Here is a 20,297-nt window from a genome sequence, read left to right on the forward strand (position 1 = left end):
GTTGTTGTCCTCTTTGTTTGCTGTCACAGTTTACCATAAGGTGTAAAAAATGCAAACTAAATTTGTAACTAGTACTTAAGTCGTTTTCTGACCGGATACTTTTTTATATACTTAAGAGTAGTTTATTTTACTTGAATAAATTACAATCTAAGTAGCACTACTTTTCCTTAAGTACAGAATTTCAGTACTCTACCCACCTCTGCAAATTATACATAGCCTAACTATAAAATGTTGGCAAGCATCCACACCGGAGGAAAGTTTATCGTTCTACAGTAGGCGTACATCTGTCAAACAACTGATTACCCAAATCAGCTCATCAACTCAGCCAGGGAAACAAACAGTAGCCTATTGTTTTTTTTACACATTTTATTATGTGACAATGAATAGACTAAAGGGTAGCATACAAAATGTACCCTATTGAAATATAATTAAATAACAAGGGCCTATTGCAACCATCGATGGAACTAGATTATCACCAGTTGATGTCCCGTTAAACCATCAATATGTGCTAAATTCACATCTCAATTGCAACCATTATTGGTCACCTCATTACCGCTCCCTAAAAGATGTCAGTGTTTGTTTACCTTAGTCAGAGATCTGTAAAATTACGAGATGCTCATGTCTCCGCACTAACAATGGGAGTTGTTGTCCAAAAGGCAGGAAAGGAAGGCAGGCAATAAGTCTCTAGGTCTGCATGTTAAGCCCATATACAGTGCCTTGCGAAAGTATTCGGCCCCCTTGAACTTTGCGACCTTTTGCCACATTTCAGGCTTCAAACATAAAGATATAAAACTGTATTTTTTTGTGAAGAATCAACAACAAGTGGGACACAATCATGAAGTGGAACGACATTTATTGGATATTTCAAACTTTTTGAACAAATCAAAAACTGAAAAATTGGGCATGCAAAATTATTCAGCCCCCTTAAGTTAATACTTTGTAGCGCCACCTTTTGCTGCGATTACAGCTGTAAGTCGCTTGGGGTATGTCTCTATCAGTTTTGCACATCGAGAGACTGACATTTTTTCCCATTCCTCCTTGCAAAACAGCTCGAGCTCAGTGAGGTTGGATGGAGAGCATTTGTGAACAGCAGTTTTCAGTTCTTTCCACAGATTCTCGATTGGATTCAGGTCTGGACTTTGACTTGGCCATTCTAACACCTGTTTATGTTTATTTTTGAACCATTCCATTGTAGATTTTGCTTTATGTTTTGGATCATTGTCTTGTTGGAAGACAAATCTCCGTCCCAGTCTCAGGTCTTTTGCAGACTCCATCAGGTTTTCTTCCAGAATGGTCCTGTATTTGGCTCCATCCATCTTCCCATCAATTTTAACCATCTTCCCTGTCCCTGCTGAAGAAAAGCAGGCCCAAACCATGATGCTGCCACCACCATGTTTGACAGTGGGGATGGTGTGTTCAGCTGTGTTGCTTTTACGCCAAACATAACGTTTTGCATTGTTGCCAAAAAGTTCAATTTTGGTTTCATCTGACCAGAGCACCTTCTTCCACATGTTTGGTGTGTCTCCCAGGTGGCTTGTGGCAAACTTTAAACGACACTTTTTATGGATTTCTTTAAGAAATGTCTTTCTTCTTGCCACTCTTCCATAAAGGCCAGATTTGTGCAATATACGACTGATTGTTGTCCTATGGACAGAGTCTCCCACCTCAGCTGTAGATCTCTGCAGTTCATCCAGAGTGATCATGGGCCTCTTGGCTGCATCTCTGATCAGTCTTCTCCTTGTATGAGCTGAAAGTTTAGAGGGACGGCCAGGTCTTGGTAGATTTGCAGTGGTCTGATTCTCCTTCCATTTCAATATTATCGCTTGCACAGTGCTCCTTGGGATGTTTAAAGCTTGGGAAATCTTTTTGTATCCAAATCCGGCTTTAAACTTCTTCACAACAGTATCTCGGACCTGCCTGGTGTGTTCCTTGTTCTTCATGATGCTCTCTGCGCTTTTAACGGACCTCTGAGTCTATCACAGTGCAGGTGCATTTATACGGAGACTTGATTACACACAGGTGGATTGTATTTATCATCATTAGTCATTTAGGTCAACATTGGATCATTCAGAGATCCTCACTGAACTTCTGGAGAGAGTTTGCTGCACTGAAAGTAAAGGGGCTGAATAATTTTGCACGCCCAATTTTTCAGTTTTTGATTTGTTAAAAAAGTTTGAAATATCCAATAAATGTCGTTCCACTTCATGATTGTGTCCCACTTGTTGTTGATTCTTCACAAAAAAATACAGTTTTATATCTTTATGTTTGAAGCCTGAAATGTGGCAAAAGGTCGCAAAGTTCAAGGGGGCCAAATACTTTCGCAAGGCACTGTAAACACATTGGGCTTATTCAGGACAGATTTTGTGCGAGAGTGAGCACTCTCACTCCGCCTCTTCCTCTCTGCCTTAGTCCTGCTTGCAACCAGTCTTTCAAGATATGTTCACCCTCTGATTGGTATTGTCATCAGAACAACAGTCTGTTCAAAAAAGGACAAAGGGTGATTAATCTATTTGACAAGTATTTGACAAAGGACTTCCTCTACTGTGGCTATTTACCCAACACTTTCTATGAATGGAAATATTGGTGTAACCTAGTAAGCCTACTGTGATTATTTTATTTGTTTCCTATTTATGTTATCCAAAAGTGTCTGGTGTGTGTTTGGTCATTTCTTACCAAGATCAGAGGTAAAATATCCCTGACTGTCCATATTTGAAATGTGCGACTAAAGTGTATCAGGGGGTTTGAGTTATTTGTGCCAGAAGGACGTGGGCCAGAATCAAACCCATGCTGACACGGTAGACCTATGTGCGCACTGAAGGCATCGCCACTAACCACTAGACCACCACAGGCCATGGTTGAACAAACCTTTGACAGCTCATTTGTAATCTTAGGATACAATTCACACTTTTATGTCATAGCCTACTTGAGACCACTATATTTTGTGTTATTAAGCTATATAATGTGTATGGCTGCATTTCAAATACATTTTTGTACGGTGCATTCGAACGTATTCAGACCCCTTCCCTTTTTCCACATTTTGTTACGTTACTGCCTTCTAAAATGTATTAAATGTTTGTTTTTCCTCATCAATATACACACAATACCCCATAATGACAAAGCAAAAACAGGTTTTTATACATTTTTTGCAAATGTATCAAAAAATAAACTGATACCTTATTTACATACGTTTTCAGACCTTTTGCTATGAGACTCAAATGAGATCAGGTGCATCCTGATCATCCTTGAGATGTTTCTACAACTTAATTGGAGTCCACCTGTGGTAAAATCATTTGATTGGACATGATTTGCAAAAGCACACAGCTGTCTACATAAGGTCCCACAGTTGACAGTGCGTGTCAAAGCAAAAAAACCAAGCTATTAGGTTGAAGGAATTGTCTGTAGAGCTCCAAGACAGGATTGTGTCAAAGCAAAGATCTGTGGCACTGAAGGTCCCCATAAACACAGTGGCCTCCATTTTTAAATGGAAGAAGTTTGGAACCACTAAGACTCTTCCTAGAGCTGGCCTCCCCACCAAACTGAGCAATTGGGAGAGAAGGGCCTTGGTCAGGGAGGTGACCAAGAACCAGATGTTCACTCTGACAGAGTTCCACAGTTCCTCTGTGGAGATGGGAGAACCAATTAGGCCTTTATGGTAGAGTGGCCAGACGGATGCCACTCCTCAGTAAAAGGCATATGACAGGCACCTAAAGACTCTCAGACCATGAGAAACAAGATTCTCTGGTCTGATGAAACCAAGATTGAACTCTTTGGCCTGAATGCCAAGCGTCACGTCTGGAGGGAACCTGGTACCATCCCTACTGTGAAGCATGGTGGTGGCAGCATCATGCTGTGGGGATGTTATTCAGCGGCAGGGACTGGGAGACTAGTCAGGATCGAGGGAAAGATGAATGGGGCAAAGTACAGAACGATCCTTGATGCAGAGTGCTCAGGACCTCAGACAGGGGGCGAAGGTCGACCTTCCAACAGAACAATGACCCTAAGCACACAGCCAAGACAATGCAGGAGTGCTTTGGGACAAGTCTCTAAATGTCCTCGAGTGGCCCAGCCAGAGCCCAGACTTGAACCCGATCGGACATCTTTGGAGAGACCTGTGTGCAGCGACGCTCCCCATCCAACCTGACAGAGCTTGAGAGGATAGGCAGAGAAGAATGGGAGATGCTCCCCAAATATAGGTGTGCCAAGCTTGTAGTGTCATACCCAAGAAGACTCGAGGCTGTAATCGGTGCCACAGGTGCTTCACAAGCATTTCGCTACACTCGCAATAACATCTGCTAACCATGTGTATGTAACCACATTTCTTTTATTTGAGTAAAGGGTCTGAATAATTTTGTAATATTTCTGGGTTTTATTTGTAATAAATTTACTAACATTTCTAAAAATCTTTTGTGTGTAGTTTGATGAGGAAAAAACTATTTGATCAATTTTAGAACAAGGCTTTAACGTAACAAAATGTGGAAAAAGTGAAGGGGGTCTGAATACTTTCAGAATGCACTGTACATTTGAATGTTGCAGTAATAGGACCTAGGCCTAGCGTTTGAGCGAGTGAGAGAGAATATTATTTGATAGCAGGCCTGATCTCAATGACTTGACTACCCCCGCATGGAGATAAAGAGAACTGATCATTTGTATGCAATCATGAGGCTCATCTTATTAGAGTGATCATCTTATTATCCGACATCTGTATGTAAGCATTTAAAGCATGTAACAGTGGACTGTATGTCAAGCACATTCTAACGCAGCATTTCTCTTTCTCCACAGGCCTCCAGGTAAGAATGTTTGTACCAATGTCATCTGAAAACATGGTATTAATCTTGTCGAGAGCCATTTGTCTACATTTGGATCAAAACATTTTGCCATTTTGATTTACACTGATGTGAATACTGTGTATGGTTAGTTCATTGTGTGTAACATGTTAACAGTTGTGCTGTTTTGGCCTTTGTAATTTAGAATGGAGATTCTCAGAGAGGAAGAATGGACAGGGGAAACTCACTGCCAAGTGTGCTGGCTGAGAAGGTCAGGACGTCTGCTGTTTGACATCCATTTCTGATCAGACTTGAAATGCTAGAAATGTGTTTTCCCTAATGTTGATCTGTTTTTCCACTATTCTTATGATTGCATAAGTACAATAAGCAGTCTTTAATGTCAGCTACAAACCTATCCATATCTTTACAATTCAGAAGGACATCTGTAGATACAGTGCCTTGCGAAAGTATTCGGCCCCCTTGAACTTTGCGACCTTTTGCCACATTTCAGGCTTCAAACATAAAGATATAAAACTGTATTTTTTTGTGAAGAATCAACAAGTGGGACACAATCATGAAGTGGAACGACATTTATTGGATATTTCAAACTTTTTTAACAAATCAAAAACTGAAAAATTGGGCGTGCAAAATTATTCAGCCCCTTTACTTTCAGTGCAGCAAACTCTCTCCAGAAGTTCAGTGAGGATCTCTGAATGATCCAATGTTGACCTAAATGACTAATGATGATAAATACAATCCACCTGTGTGTAATCAAGTCTCCGTATAAATGCACCTGCACTGTGATAGTCTCAGAGGTCCGTTAAAAGCGCAGAGAGCATCATGAAGAACAAGGAACACACCAGGCAGGTCCGAGATACTGTTGTGAAGAAGTTTAAAGCCGGATTTGGATACAAAAAGATTTCCCAAGCTTTAAACATCCCAAGGAGCACTGTGCAAGCGATAATATTGAAATGGAAGGAGTATCAGACCACTGCAAATCTACCAAGACCTGGCCGTCCCTCTAAACTTTCAGCTCATACAAGGAGAAGACTGATCAGAGATGCAGCCAAGAGGCCCATGATCACTCTGGATGAACTGCAGAGATCTACAGCTGAGGTGGGAGACTCTGTCCATAGGACAACAATCAGTCGTATATTGCACAAATCTGGCCTTTATGCAAGAGTGGCAAGAAGAAAGCCATTTCTTAAAGATATCCATAAAAAGTGTTGTTTAAAGTTTGCCACAAGCCACCTGGGAGACACACCAAACATGTGGAAGAAGGTGCTCTGGTCAGATGAAACCAAAATTGAACTTTTTGGCAACAATGCAAAACGTTATGTTTGGCGTAAAAGCAACACAGCGCATCACCCTGAACACACCATACCCACTGTCAAACATGGTGGTGGCAGCATCATGGTTTGGGCCTGCTTTTCTTCAGCAGGGACAGGGAAGATGGTTAAAAATGATGGGAAGATGGATGGAGCCAAATACAGGACCATTCTGGAAGAAAACCTGATGGAGTCTGCAAAAGACCTGAGACTGGGACGGAGATTTGTCTTCCAACAAGACAATGATCCAAAACATAAAGCAAAATCTACAAGGGAATGGTTCAAAAATAAACATATCCAGGTGTTAGAATGGCCAAGTCAAAGTCCAGACCTGAATCAAATCGAGAATCTGTGGAAAGAACTGAAAACTGCTGTTCACAAATGCTCTCCATCCAACCTCACTGAGCTCGAGCTGTTTTGCAAGGAGGAATGGGAAAAAATGTCAGTCTCTCGATGTGCAAAACTGATAGAGACATACCCCAAGCGACTTACAGCTGTAATCGCAGCAAAAGGTGGCGCTACAAAGTATTAACTTAAGGGGGCTGAATAATTTTGCACGCCCAATTTTTCAGTTTTTGATTTGTTAAAAAAGTTTGAAATATCCAATAAATGTCGTTCCACTTCATGATTGTGTCCCACTTGTTGTTGATTCTTCACAAAAAAATACAGTTTTATATCTTTATGTTTGAAGCCTGAAATGTGGCAAAAGGTCGCAAAGTTCAAGGGGGCCGAATACTTTCGCAAGGCACTGTACTGTACATTAATGTTTACATCCCAAATGGCACTCTATTCCCTATATAGTGCACTAGTGGACTATGTAGGGGAAAGGGTGCCATTTGGGACACATTCAATGGCAAGCTTTGTGCTGACAGTATAAGCCTCTATAGATGCAGAGTTATGGCTTTGACCTTCCTTCTGAGATGGCTGACCAATTTTTTCCATAGATATATCCATATGAAATGCTCCTAGTGACCCACAGGAGAAGGAATAAACTCCCACCAGGAGTAGACAGGATGAGACTGGAGGTAGGATCAGTACTCCCTTGCTTTACATCTCTAGAATAACTTAATTGTGCAAACCGCTGGCCATGTCGTTTAACACATTAGTTACAGTTAGGGTCTTGGGTGTATGGTTGCCTCTAGTTGCTAATCTTGGGTCAGTTTTGCCTTTTCTTCACTAATGGTTAAGGTTTGGATTGGGGGAGGGGAAGATGATGCTAGATCTGTACCATGGTAAACTTAACCCCGGAGCCGGTTTTGTGATGTGGAGCATGTACAGGTAACTGCCAAAATAAAGAGAACACAAACATAGTGTCTTAATAAGTGGGCCACTACGAGCCAGAACAGCTTCGATGTATCTTGGCATAGATTCTACAAGTGATTGGAACGCTATTGGAGGGATGCAACACCTTTCTTCCAGGACAAATGCCATAATTTGGTGTTTTGTTGATGGTGGTGGAAAATACTGTCTCAAGGGCCACTCCAAAATCTTCCATAAGTGTTAAATTGGGTTGAGATCTGGTGACTGAGAAGGTCATGGCATATGGTTTACATTATTTTCATGCTCGTCAAACCATTCAGTGACCACCCATGCCCTGTGGATGGAGCCATTGTCATCCTATGGGGGCATAGCCATGGTAGACAAAATAATGTCCTGCCCAGCATTTTTTATACATGACCCTAAGTATGATGTGATGTTAATTGCTTAATTAACTCAGGAACCACACCTGTGTGGAAGCACCTACTTTCAAAATACTTTGTGTTATTTACTTGCATTTTCATTATTTTGGCAGTTACCTGTAGATTGTGAAGTCTGTCTGATATATGATCTGGCCATCTCCTTTGTAGAGGCATCTGTCCATGGAGGAATTCCAGAATCTATTTGGGATGACCATTGAGGAATTTGATCGCCTCTCCCTCTGGAAGCGGAATGACTTGAAGAAGAGGGTTTCCCTTTTTTAGCGAGGAGACCTACCTACACATCAAAAGCCACCACACTTCCTTGGGAAATTAGATAAACATAAACTGTCCAATGCAACAACCCAGGAAGGGAGATTAAATTAATGTCTGTCATATCTTTGCCAAATCGGATGCTTTGAATCCCCATTCCTTATATCAACTCTATAACAACTCTATAAAGGGTCAGAGCCTTCATATACTCTTGAATTGTAGTTGCAGCAGCAGAGAAGAAACCTAATAAGAGGACAGAGGCTTGGGCCAAGTAGAGATTTCATGAAGTCTTTGTATTTGGTCCGTACTGACAGGCCCACCAATAGAGTTAGATTGGACTGCCCACATATATACCTACAGTAAGCTGTTTTACTGCTAATCAAAGTTATGGATGGCTAATTCTCAGTTACTAGAGCACTGCCACATGTGAAGCCATATCGATTTATTAATTAAACCACAAATACCAATAAAACGTTTTCGTTTATAGAATTGGAGCACTAGATGGATGCCTCAATTTCAATGCACCTTGAAAAATTCCCTATTTCAAAATACAAACATTGCACTAAGCTGAATAGTCCACTTATTTTTTTAAATAAATAACAATTTGAAGTGTAAATCAATAATTTGTAAATCAATAGTTAAAGTTTTTTAAGGTGTGCTGGTTTAGAGACTATTGTGTCCCAAATGGTACTTTATTCTCATGTAGTACAAACCTTTTGACCAGGGCCCACAGGGCTCCCATAAGGCTCTGGTCAAAAGTAGTGAACTACATATTGAATAGGGTGCCATTTGTGATGCACAATACAATCTGTCAGACTCAGTCACTCTACACATCAGGTGTAGATTTATAGAACATAAAACCTTATCTCCAATATGTCTGCATCTTAACCCTATCCAGACATGCAAACATACAAATGATCAAAATCATCCACGACTTATATATAGATATAGGTTTCTTACTGAATGATTGTCTAAACAGTACATATTGCCCACTTGAAAAAAAGTGTGCTCTTATTATTTTACTACTGGTATGTTGGATGAAGTGCAGTTTTCCTGTTTTAAAAGGTGAGAACATTAAGGAGTATTCATAGGCTAAGTTAGCTTCAAAATCTTGTTGGACGCTTACCTTTACAACACTGGCCACTGCCCTGTTTATATATATCAAGTTTGTACACCACTCCAGAAGGGTTTTAGACATGTTGCTTTTGTGACCAAATAATGTACAGCTATTTTTTATTAGAAAACAAATCCTTTCATGTATCAATACAAGAATGTAGGGTAAATAAACACATTCATCATTAAAAAGAAGGAAGATAACCACCTCCCTTACAAATGCACTACATTGAAATGAGGACAGGAGGACAATGGACTAGGAGGGTCACCACTGGGGGAACAGAAGGAGTTGAGAGCAAGAGACACAAGGGGCTGCTTCCTGTGTTCCGCTATGACCACATCAACCTCCATATTGGACTGAAGCAGTGGCCGGGTGGAGGTGTGGCCTCTTATACCCCCTAACTGACAATGTCATGGCACAAAAAAACAAAAACAAATCTTGGATGGATGTAGGCTAAAGGACTCAGCCTTTCTGTCCACTTTCCCTGTGCCTTGAATGCTACAGTCAAGTTCTTCCCAAATGGCACCCTATTTGGTATATAGTGCACTACTTTTGACCAGGGCCAATAGGACTCTGGTCAAAAGTAGTGCACTATTTAGGTGCACTATAAGTAGTGCACTATATATTGTGCCATTTGGGACATAGTTACAGTGTGGAGCCTGTTAAGGTCCTGGTCAGGCCTCACTCCAGTCATTTTTCTTATCATCAGGTGAGGTGGTAGCAAAGACACTGTCACAAAATGTTTTGAGTTGGCACACATCTGATGTGCCTCTAGAGCCCCAACTAGGGATGTATGAAAGTCAACCATGGAACATCAGTGTATTCTATCTAAGAACATTTTTGAGTGGTCATTGCACATATCCACTTTGTGACTGCTTTGCTTTTGGTTTTAGTTCTGCCTGTGTTTTTTGAAAGACAAGGGGCCCGGAAGGATTGCATTATGAACAAGCCCTTGAGCTGGAAACTGTTCACTCGATGATGAGGGTAATAGACAATCTTCTAGATTCCATGCTCCAGTATATAATATTGATGACATTATCTTTACCAATGGGAGACCTGACTGAGGATACTCCCTATTCATAATGCTTTCAAATGCTCTCACTGTATCAAGCACTCTCATGGTAGTTAAGACATTGTCACAGCATCATCTAAGCTTATCTTCATGCTTTGTATTTGAAAGTGGGCTGGGGAAAACATTTAAGGAAATATTGAGTTAGAGTGATTGGTTTGTACCTCACATCCTAGGTTTTTTGAATCTGTAAGTCATTAAAATACTGAGTTTTATGTAGTTTAAGATTAACCTGATTTGATAACTAATATAATGAAGAAAGTGTATATGATTGATTAGTACCATTGCAAGATTGAGCTCAGATATTGTACATTATTTTGTGTATTCTGATGCAACTAGGGTGCAAAACATACACAGCAATGAATGCACACAAGCATATTTTCTCATTTAAACTAAGGTGAAAGAGGACTGAAATGATCAATGGTGAGTGGAAATAAAATGCATTTTTTGGTTTGAGGAAAATGTATTTTCCATCTTTGTGTAGGCTATATATTGTTGGTCGTTGGCATCTCCAGTAAGGGTGATTTGAAACATTTTTGCTATGTCTGGCCTTAACTTAAAATGAGAGTTTACCCAAATTGCAAAATTATATTAATTTCCTTACCCTGTAAGCAGTCTATGGACAATGTATGACAGCAATCCATGCTTTGGTTTTGTTTACCTGGCCACTGTTTCAAATACTAACTTTGTAGCATTCGTGGCACATATCCAATGGAAGTCAATGGGAAAAATATTCACGTATTCACACTTCATGTCCAAATCATCCTAAAGTATTAAATAAAATGATTTTTGTACCTCAATTAAGTTACTTAGCAATGATTTGGACATGAAGTGTGAAAATGCTTATGTTGTTCCCATTGACTTTTATTGGATTTGTGCCACAAATGCACAAAAGAAAACAGGTAAACAAAACCAAACCAAAGTAAGGATTGCTGTCATACCTTGTCCATAGAATGCTTACAGGATAAGGAAACCAATATGTAATTTTGTCATTTGGGTGAACTATCCATTTATCTTTACTTGACACACACATGCACACGCACACACGCGTCATGCCCATAGGGGGCACCTGCCCCCTCAGATTTGTAATTAGCCACTAGCCACCTATACATTTTATGAAGTCGGCTTTAGCTAGCCCAGATAGGTTCCCAATCTTCCAACCTCATAACTAGGTACCAATAAGCCATTTCAGGCTATCAATAAAGTTAGAGTAGATTGCTTGTCTAACGTTTTGCTGGCAAACCTGCTGGCAAAAGTGGTAGACTTTAGAAAAGCAATCAATTACTAAATGTACTGAATAAGCATAACCTTCCTTTCAATCTTTTACCCAGATTTTAGCAGAGCTGTAGAGAAGCATATCTTGCCCCCCCCCCCCCCCCCCCCCCCTCCGCCCCCCAGTCAGGAGGATACAGTCAGGAGGATACAGACAGCTCAAGAGGAATGCTTAGAAATGTAGAACAATACATATATTTTTGACATAGAATTAAGCATAATGATTATCGCTCTAGATTGCAGGGAAAGCTATTTCAGGTGTTTGAAAAATGCTAAATTCTCCAACTTCAGGATATCATCCCCTAGCCATCCTCACATACTTTGTGCTCCCTCAGATTTTGGGGGTGCATGACCCACCCATCACACACACACACATACACACACACACGCCACCTCCCCAGTGGTCCTCCGCCCCTAGTGGTCGCTTTATGTAGATTTTTTGCAAAAGTGAGAAGGGGAGTGACTTTTCTTATGGTTTTTGCTGGTCGACGAGTTGAGCTGGAGTTTCACTGTTGACTAGCCTAGTCTCATCACCTCAACCTATAGAACCTCAAGCTAAGATATTGTCGTCGGAGAGAACAGTGGCTCATATTGGACACAGCTATGATATCGGGGGGAAAATAAACTTCCCAGGGACGCTTTGAGCATTTCCAGGGATGGACAAACAAAAAGGTAGGCTGAACATCAGTGGGATGCAAGGGGACTATCCATTTATCTAATAAATACAGACAGCAATACCTAACCATGGGCATTCATTGCACCGATTTGTTATGGTTAAGTAGGCTACCAGGATACGAGGTTTAAACGTGCTAGTAAATTCTCTTCCAAGCTGTATTCATTTTGATCAACATCTAGCCTACCTGACATGACTTAGGGGCTATCACTTTGTTATTATATGCATAACCTTTAGGTCTTCAAGTAGGTTAACTGATTGGGATATAACGCAGGCTACTAGCCTATATATTACTATGATATTACATAAATGCATATACATTTTTTCCACGTTGTGGCATTTTCTTTGCGCGCAACAGTGCAGCCGCAATGCTACAAAATGTAGCGAAGAGAAATGTGATAGTAGAGCCCTGCTCTTCCTGTTTAACATCAGTGCGCACCACCTGCTTAATTAGGCCAACAGTTAATAATCAGTCCATGAATTTATCTATTTGGAATTTAGTGACACTAGACTCATTGGCTAATGCAGGAAGTTTTATTGACGCCATGGAAGTCCAAAAAAAGAGCTCATGTGAGTGACCCTGAGTCCATCGTGTTTTTCAGTGAGATAATGTGACTCAGTGGTTTCTATCATGGAATAGCAGGAAGAAAAGCAATCGGAAATACCCTACTCTGTTTTCCCAACAACTACGAAATCTCTAGAGAGAAAAACCAGTAGGATTGTTTATTTTAAGGGTAAAGTCTGGCCCATTTAAATTCTCAAGGAGTTAAAGGAGTTCTCAGAAGCACTGAAGCAACTTGTTTTACCTTGAATTAACAGGCTTTTTATTTAGCTTTCAGTGCTCCAAAACTCACCCTGTTTGGAAACAAAATTACATCATGGATAATATTACATCCTGACCAAGACACATGGCCTGCATCTCTTTCACTGCTCCACAAATGCTAATCAGAGCAGCTTTTTCTCTTCACCGCTTTCCTTCTACCCAATTGCTGTCATTATCTGGTCACCACTGGATGAAAAGGAAAACAAGCGCAGGCTCTCCACCCAAAACAGACAAGCTGCAAGACACACTCACCCACTCACATTCTGTCTTCTCTCTGTCCCTCTCTCTCTCGCACACACAAATTGCATTTGGGTGGCATTAAACACTTCAGCCTTTCTTCAGTCTTGACCAGAAATAGACTTTACCCATGAAATTCAACATTCACACAGCTTGAGTGAATTGTTCTTAAGGTAGGTGATTGTGTACAGCTTAAAGCCATCATGCCAAAGCTGACAGTCTGTCAGCCATTGCCCCATAGCCACAGATTGTATATATCGCTGATCTCAGTTTTGATCATGTGTACATATGTGTGGCAAACACACAGCAACTTCAAAGGCTGCAGTGCCAAGCCCATAGCAGCCCAGAAACAGGATGTTGTGTTGATGGTAGGATAGAGACCTCTTTAATTTAGGAGATCAACATTCCTCATTAAGACACATCTACTTTTCACCATCTTGCCGCTTCTAAAGAGCACGCATACACACACACACACCTCAACCCACTCCACCGACCCCATTACAGAGTCCCTCATTTAGAGACTAGGCACAACAGAGCAGGAACTCTTCTGTCACCATTGAAGACTTTTCATAGCTTTACATCAACAACACATGAATGTCCTACCATAGCTTTAGCCCAGGCGTAGTCATTGCGTGTAATCAAAAATAATGTGTTGTGTTTTCCTCAGTCAGCTGAATGTGCCGCTTAGTTCATAGAACCTTGGTTATGTGAGTAACCCCAGAGTAGCCTTATTAGTGGCTGGGACAAACAAAGCGGGAAAAGTGGATTATAGCGCTTCTGGCGCATCTCAAAATCGTTTCCTTCCTATGAATTTGGCTCTGGAATTTAAGGAGCTATTAGCAACTGTAACCACATCCCTGAAAGCCAGGACTCTCAGGAACACGTACATGTCTTCTGTTTCCACCTACGACACAAGCTGTGCAGAATAACTGAGGGAAATTAACTGATCATAAATAAGATTGTTTGATGATCATCCCTGATGTTTTTCTGAACTTTCCAATAGCTTTCTGATGTATTTCAATCACTCCAAACCAAACTTCCTTCAGAAAGAAATTTGCCATTACCTGATTTGACACACACAACTGGTTAAAAGTTTTAGAACACCTACTAATTAAAGTTTTTTTTTTGTTGTTAAATTTGCACTATTTTCTACATTGTAGAACAATGGTGAAGACGTCAAAACTATGAAATAACATATGGAATCATGTAGTAACCACAAAAGTGTCAAATCAAAATCTATTTTATATTTGTGACGCCCTGACCTTATCCCTGTTTATTCTCTATATTTTGGTTAGGTCAGGGTGTGACTAGGGTGGGTACTCTAGTTTTTGTATATCTATGTTTTCTTTTTCATTGTTGGCCTAGTATGGTTCCCAATCAGAGGCAGCTGTCTATCGTTGTCTCTGATTGGGGATCATACTTAGGCAGCCCTTTTTCCCACCTTCAGTTGTGGGATCTTGTCTTTGTTTGGTTGCATGTATTTTTTCACGAAGAAGCTTTTCTTTCGTTGTATTGTTCATTGTTTTTTTGCTGGTTCACATTTTAATAAAATATGATGAACTCAAATCACGCTGCGCCTTAGTCTACCCTTAACGACGAACGTTACAATATTTGAGATTATTCAAATAGCCACCCTTTGCCTTGATGACAGCTTTGTACACTCTTGGCATTCTCTCAAACAGCTTCACCTAGGTGTTCTAAAAGTTTTGACCGGTAGTGTATCTTGTGCTATAACTTTCATTGAAATAATGTCAATAAGGTCAAATTCTAAAGATTTATCAAATTATATTGCACATTTGTTTTTGATACCCAATTGTCCTAAAATAGAGAATTGGATAATGAAATAGCTTGATGGTCCATGTTAATAGAATCTTAAATATCATGTATAAACCCATTTAATATAACGTCTGAGTCAATTTGACTTTGTGACCCCCCCCCCCCCCCCCCCCCAGACCCTTTACAAAAGTGATTCCCTCAGAAATGTTTGTGACTACCACTGCTTTAGTCCCTTATTTTACATTGTGGAGTGGAGGTCTCAAGCATTTTTAAATGTGGAAAATGCTACCAGTTTAAAACAGCATTAGTTTTGTAAATATATAGTTGAAAAGCTCCCACTTGAAAACATGACTTATGTATAATGAACTTCAAAGTCCACGGATTTAGCATATTCTGTCAATAGTCTCTCTGTGTGGTTTGAAATGAATGGTCACCTACTTTGAAGACCAGAAACAACAGGGCCAGTGATCTCAATGCAAATTAAATAAGTTTTCCTCAAGCCTTGTACACCTCTGGGATGGTTTCAGTGAACAATCCTTCAGGGCCTGTATTTATAGTGGGAGTACTGATCTAGGAACAGTTTAGCCTTTTAGATCATAATATATACGATTACATGGGGGAACTGATTCTAGATCAGCACTCCTACTCAGATACTTTATGAATACTGGCCAATGTTTCCCCTTCCAAAAAACACCACATTTGAAAATAACGTGGTTTTCAGAAACGTGTGTAGTTTCATGTGTGTTTTTCCCTCTTCTGAAGATGTGATGTGTATGATGACATAGTGCACAGAAAAAAACCTTTTGCGGTTAAATTCCCATGTACTGAATAAAACATACAAGTTAAATGGGTTTCCATTACCTTTTCAACTATACTGATGGTTTTCTCACAAAAATAAATGTTCTGTTTCCATCAGGCCTGATATGAAATGTTTTATCCAAAGTATTTTACTCACATAAAAAGGTTGGAAACATGGTTACTACAAAAAAAATTGCATCACTATTATTCTACCATGTAGAAAATAGTCAAAATAAAGAAAAACCCTTGAATGAGTAGGTGTTCTAAAATCTTTGACCGGTAGTGTATACAGAACAGAATGAGGTATAAACAAACAATATTTATTGAATATAATATTTTGTATAGAATCTTAAGATAAGTGAATATTAACATTAACATAAATAAGAAAATGTGTTAAATATAAATGTAGAAACTAATAAAATAACACTGAGCTTTGGTTCGGCTGCCTGATAATGATGCACCGATATGACATTTTTGGCCGATACCGATATCCAATATTTTCCTTGCAAAAGAAACCCAATACCGATAACCGATATTAAACAGTTTTTCAGCCTTTTAAAGCATTCTATTACAGTTAAATAGTTAACACACACATGGACTCAACAGTCTAAGGCACTGCATCTCAGTGCATGAGGTGTCACTACAGTCCCTGGTTCGAATCCAGGCTGTATCACATCCGGCCGTGATTGGGAGTGCCATAGGGTGGCGCACAATTGGCCCAGCCTCGTCCTGTTTTGGCCAGGGTAGGCCGTCATTGTAAATAAGAATTTGTTCTTAGCTGACTTTCCAAGTTAAATAAAGGTTACACACACACCACACTGACCAAAAAGTTATTTTGTTGGCATTTACATATGTCCCCATTACCAGTCTAACATAATCAAAACCTATTTCTTTCACTTACTTACTGTGCTGTTTCGTTGTTCATTTGTTCAGTCGTTTCATTCTCAACCAGGATTTCTATGGAACGGCGTTTGGGTCTTTGTATGTCAAAAAAGGTACATGTGAAATAAAACTTATTTGATGTGTCAAATAAGCTTGTTGACCAATCAGGACCTGAATATGACTGCACGTCACATAATAATTGAACCCGTTCATAATATTTTTACGTATTTATTACAGATTGACGACACTATCACTCGTATTTCATATGTCACAGCGATTGATACTGGTAAAGTTGTCTTGCTGGTCATAAAAAAAAGCTAGCTAGTTCATGGATGCAAACAATGCTCTTCCCTAAAAGCATATCAACTATATAGCTAGGTGTCATCATCTAAAATAACCTTAATTTATAAGACAGTTCTTATTTGATTGATGGTGGTTGGACCCATCTATGTGAAGCTAGCAACAATAAGGATTAGCCACAATAGTGGACTTTGCGGTTAGCCTTCAAAATAAAAGTATTACATTGACACTGATTCAAATTAATACAAATATTAGATTTATGCCATAATTGAATAGATTATGCAAAACGAGGTCGGAATGTTGTTATATAAAATCAACAAAAGACAACAATTAGTTCATTTGACAAAAATCTGTTGAAATCAAATTGGATGTTTTGTACTTTAGAATTGCATTGGGGGCATACTTATTTCACTGTACAACCTTACCTTTGGATTGTGAATCAATGACATGGGGTATCAGTCTACTCAGTGACACCCAGAGAACATTAGCATTGTAGCTCTTATTGCGGGACTGTGTATTGAGCCATATTTATTGCCAACCTATGTGTATTGAACACTATTCATGAGGAAATACAATACTGCGTGGATGTTTTGTAGTCTGATACCTCTGAGGAGGATGTTAGGAAAAAATATCTTGGGTATTGAGTAGACTGTTACCCCATTTCATTGATCCCAAATCCTTAGGTAAAGCTGTACAGTGCAATGTGAATGTCAATGTGATTTCACACAGTCACAGTCCTGCGGTAAGAGCTACAACGCTAATATTTGGGTAAACTCTTCACAGTTGTGTTCTGTGGGTGTCACCGAGTAGACTGATACCCCATTTTGCTTCACGTTACAACCTTATTTAACATTATCTAGTCTAAATATGGCATAATTCCACCATTTGTAACCTTCATCACTTTCAAATAGGTACTTTTATTTTGAAGGCAAACTGCAAATTCCACTATTGTGCATAATCCTTATTGTGGCTAGCTTCACAACACATAACCCGGCCAAGCCTCACTCACCAGATGAAGCTAGCTGGCTGCTTATAACGTTAGCTTTGGGTTAGGGTTAAGTAGCTGGCTAGCTATTTATTTTCATGAACTGAAGTTCAATTTCAATAGGCGAATAACAAGTGGCTACCTAGCTAATACTTACTCTCAAGGATTCCTAAATCATTGCTAAGAATAGTGAAAATGACTGCAGTTTCTACTGGTCATTGTTTTAAGGCTGGCTGTATTGGTGCTAGCTAGGTAACAAGCTAAAGCTAGCTAGCTACCCCAGAAGTTGCGGTCGAACAAATTATGCTTTATTACCAACGCGGTATTGTAAACACATTGTTCGTGGCCGGTGTTTGCTTGTTTGCAGACTTTTTTGTACAGCTTTGACAGTGCCATTATAGTAGTGGTGGCGCTTGGTTTGCATGTGCAAATTCAGAACACACAACATTCTATAATAGAACGGTGTGTCAAATAATATTAATATTTGATGTGTTAAATTAAAAGCTTATTTAACGCGTCAAATAGTGTTACCGTCAAATAGTGCTATTTGACGTGTATCTTTTTTGACACTCAAAGGCCCAAACGGCGTTCCATAGTATGTCGTGAAGCTAATAGCAGTGACGCTATCACAGTGTAACTCCGGTAGGGCACCATCTGAACAACAGCGCACTTGGTAACGTTAGTGTGTTCCGCCGGTGCTTGACCAGTCGTGAAAGCCAACATCACCCACGACAGAGAACGGTTGATTGTCAAGGGCAATGAATTCCATTATCTTGGCATTAATAGATTTCGCCTTTGAGTTGTCTCGCTGAAATGATTGATCGACTTGTTGACTGCTCGATCCACACAGCAGACTTTGTGGGCTTGGTTAGGAATGCTGTATTGCACATGTAGCGCAAACTTTTACGTGGCATCATTATGTCATGTGCCTACATTATATAGGTATGCGCGTCAGCTTTGACATCGGTTTTTCACATCGATGTAAAACTAGACATCGGGCCGATACCAATGTTGCCATTTTTATCTAATATCGTCCGATTCCGATTTGTTCACCGATATATTAGTCCAGTCCTCACAATATTATATAATTAGCTTTGTCTATACAATACAAACATAAGCCTATAGGAAATGGCTGCAGATATATGTCTTAAAATAGTAAAATAAAACCTATACAGGTATGTGATTAGCTTTGGCTATATAATGTAAACATAAGCCTTTAGGCTATGTCTGCAGCTGTATGTCTCAATATGGTAAAATAAAACCTATACAGCTGTGTGATTAACTTTGGTTCCCTCTACAGCCTGGGCATTTTCAGCATCAGCATGGGTACCAGTCTATCTGGACTGTCTGGAAGAAATTGAGAAAGTATGTCACATTGTTAAGCAGTCATTTACACAAATGCACTTCTGCCATACAATCTTAAATGTTATTGCGTATAAACATTTTAAATGATTGAATTAAAATCATACCATCAAAATATTTATCTTCTCCACTTTCTTGAGGCAAAATCATCAATGTCGTCATCATAGGACATGCGTTTCCCCACGTCATGATTTATGCTCATGGTGGCCAGACCGCTCAAACGTTCCTGTGACATGAAAGACCACAGGTAGCTTTTGATGAGTTTTAATTTTGAAAAGCTCCTCTCTGCCGATTCTACTGTTACTGGTAGGGTGACTGCAATTCTTAGGGCTATCCAAAGGTTAGGATAGAGCTCAATGGCAGTCATCTTATCTGATGGCAGATCAGGTAAATTCTGAATCTCGTGTGCCAGATCCATTCCACTGATGTCACAGTCATCTCTGAAGGTTAGTGTTTTCAACTTCCATGCAGTGAGCCTTTAAAGATTCACTGGACATATGAGAGGCAGTGCTGAAGTTCAACAGCACTCCATATTTGGTTTTCACCTGGTTGAGTGTTTCAAATCTCTCATCCATGGATGTCACAGCAGAGTCGACTACAATGTTGAAGTAGTTGACTTCAAGGTTTTTCAGTGCATCAGTCACTGGTTCATCAGGAGCCTCGTAGCTGAAATGCTTCTTGCTGTTTCCCAGTCTCTTTTCTTTCAGAACAGCCTCCACATTCATTTCTTCACAAATGCTTTTGGCTGTTGTCTGGGCCTCAGAGAATCCAGTTTCCCAGTATGTTGTGAGGGAGGCCTTTGCATTTGAGATCAAATTCACTGCGATATCCAACTGCATTGAGGCGGATTGGAGGTGCTTGTTTACCTTGTTTGTCATTGTCAGTAACTCACACCATATGACACAGCAAATCAAGAAGCGGTAGGACCCAAGTGCTTGTGCCTCCACTTTGGTCACAGGATCGTTG

At 39.9% G+C, this 20,297-nt stretch overlaps 1 protein-coding gene across 6 annotated transcripts in view; it reads left to right on the forward strand.

Annotated features, from left to right (window-relative positions):
• The first annotated feature begins 11,923 nt into the window (after positions 1–11,923).
• The window catches only part of si:dkey-220o5.5 (actin filament-associated protein 1-like 2), a 101,169-nt gene continuing 92,795 nt past the window's right edge, over positions 11,924–20,297 (forward strand). The window contains exon 1 of one of the 6 annotated variants that reach the window (XM_036980386.2): positions 11,924–12,167. In XM_036980386.2, coding sequence (XP_036836281.1) covers positions 12,152–12,167 — 16 coding nt within the window. In that variant the 5' untranslated portion in view covers positions 11,924–12,151. The remainder of the gene's footprint in view (positions 12,168–20,297) is intronic. The other 5 variants (XM_090238145.1, XM_090238144.1, XM_090238142.1 and 2 more) reach the window with 5 other exon arrangements.

This window comes from Oncorhynchus mykiss, chromosome 6, assembly GCF_057628025.1.
Source record: "Oncorhynchus mykiss isolate SJ-2025 chromosome 6, ASM5762802v1, whole genome shotgun sequence".
In the NCBI taxonomy this organism is placed as follows: Eukaryota; Metazoa; Chordata; class Actinopteri; order Salmoniformes; family Salmonidae; genus Oncorhynchus; species Oncorhynchus mykiss.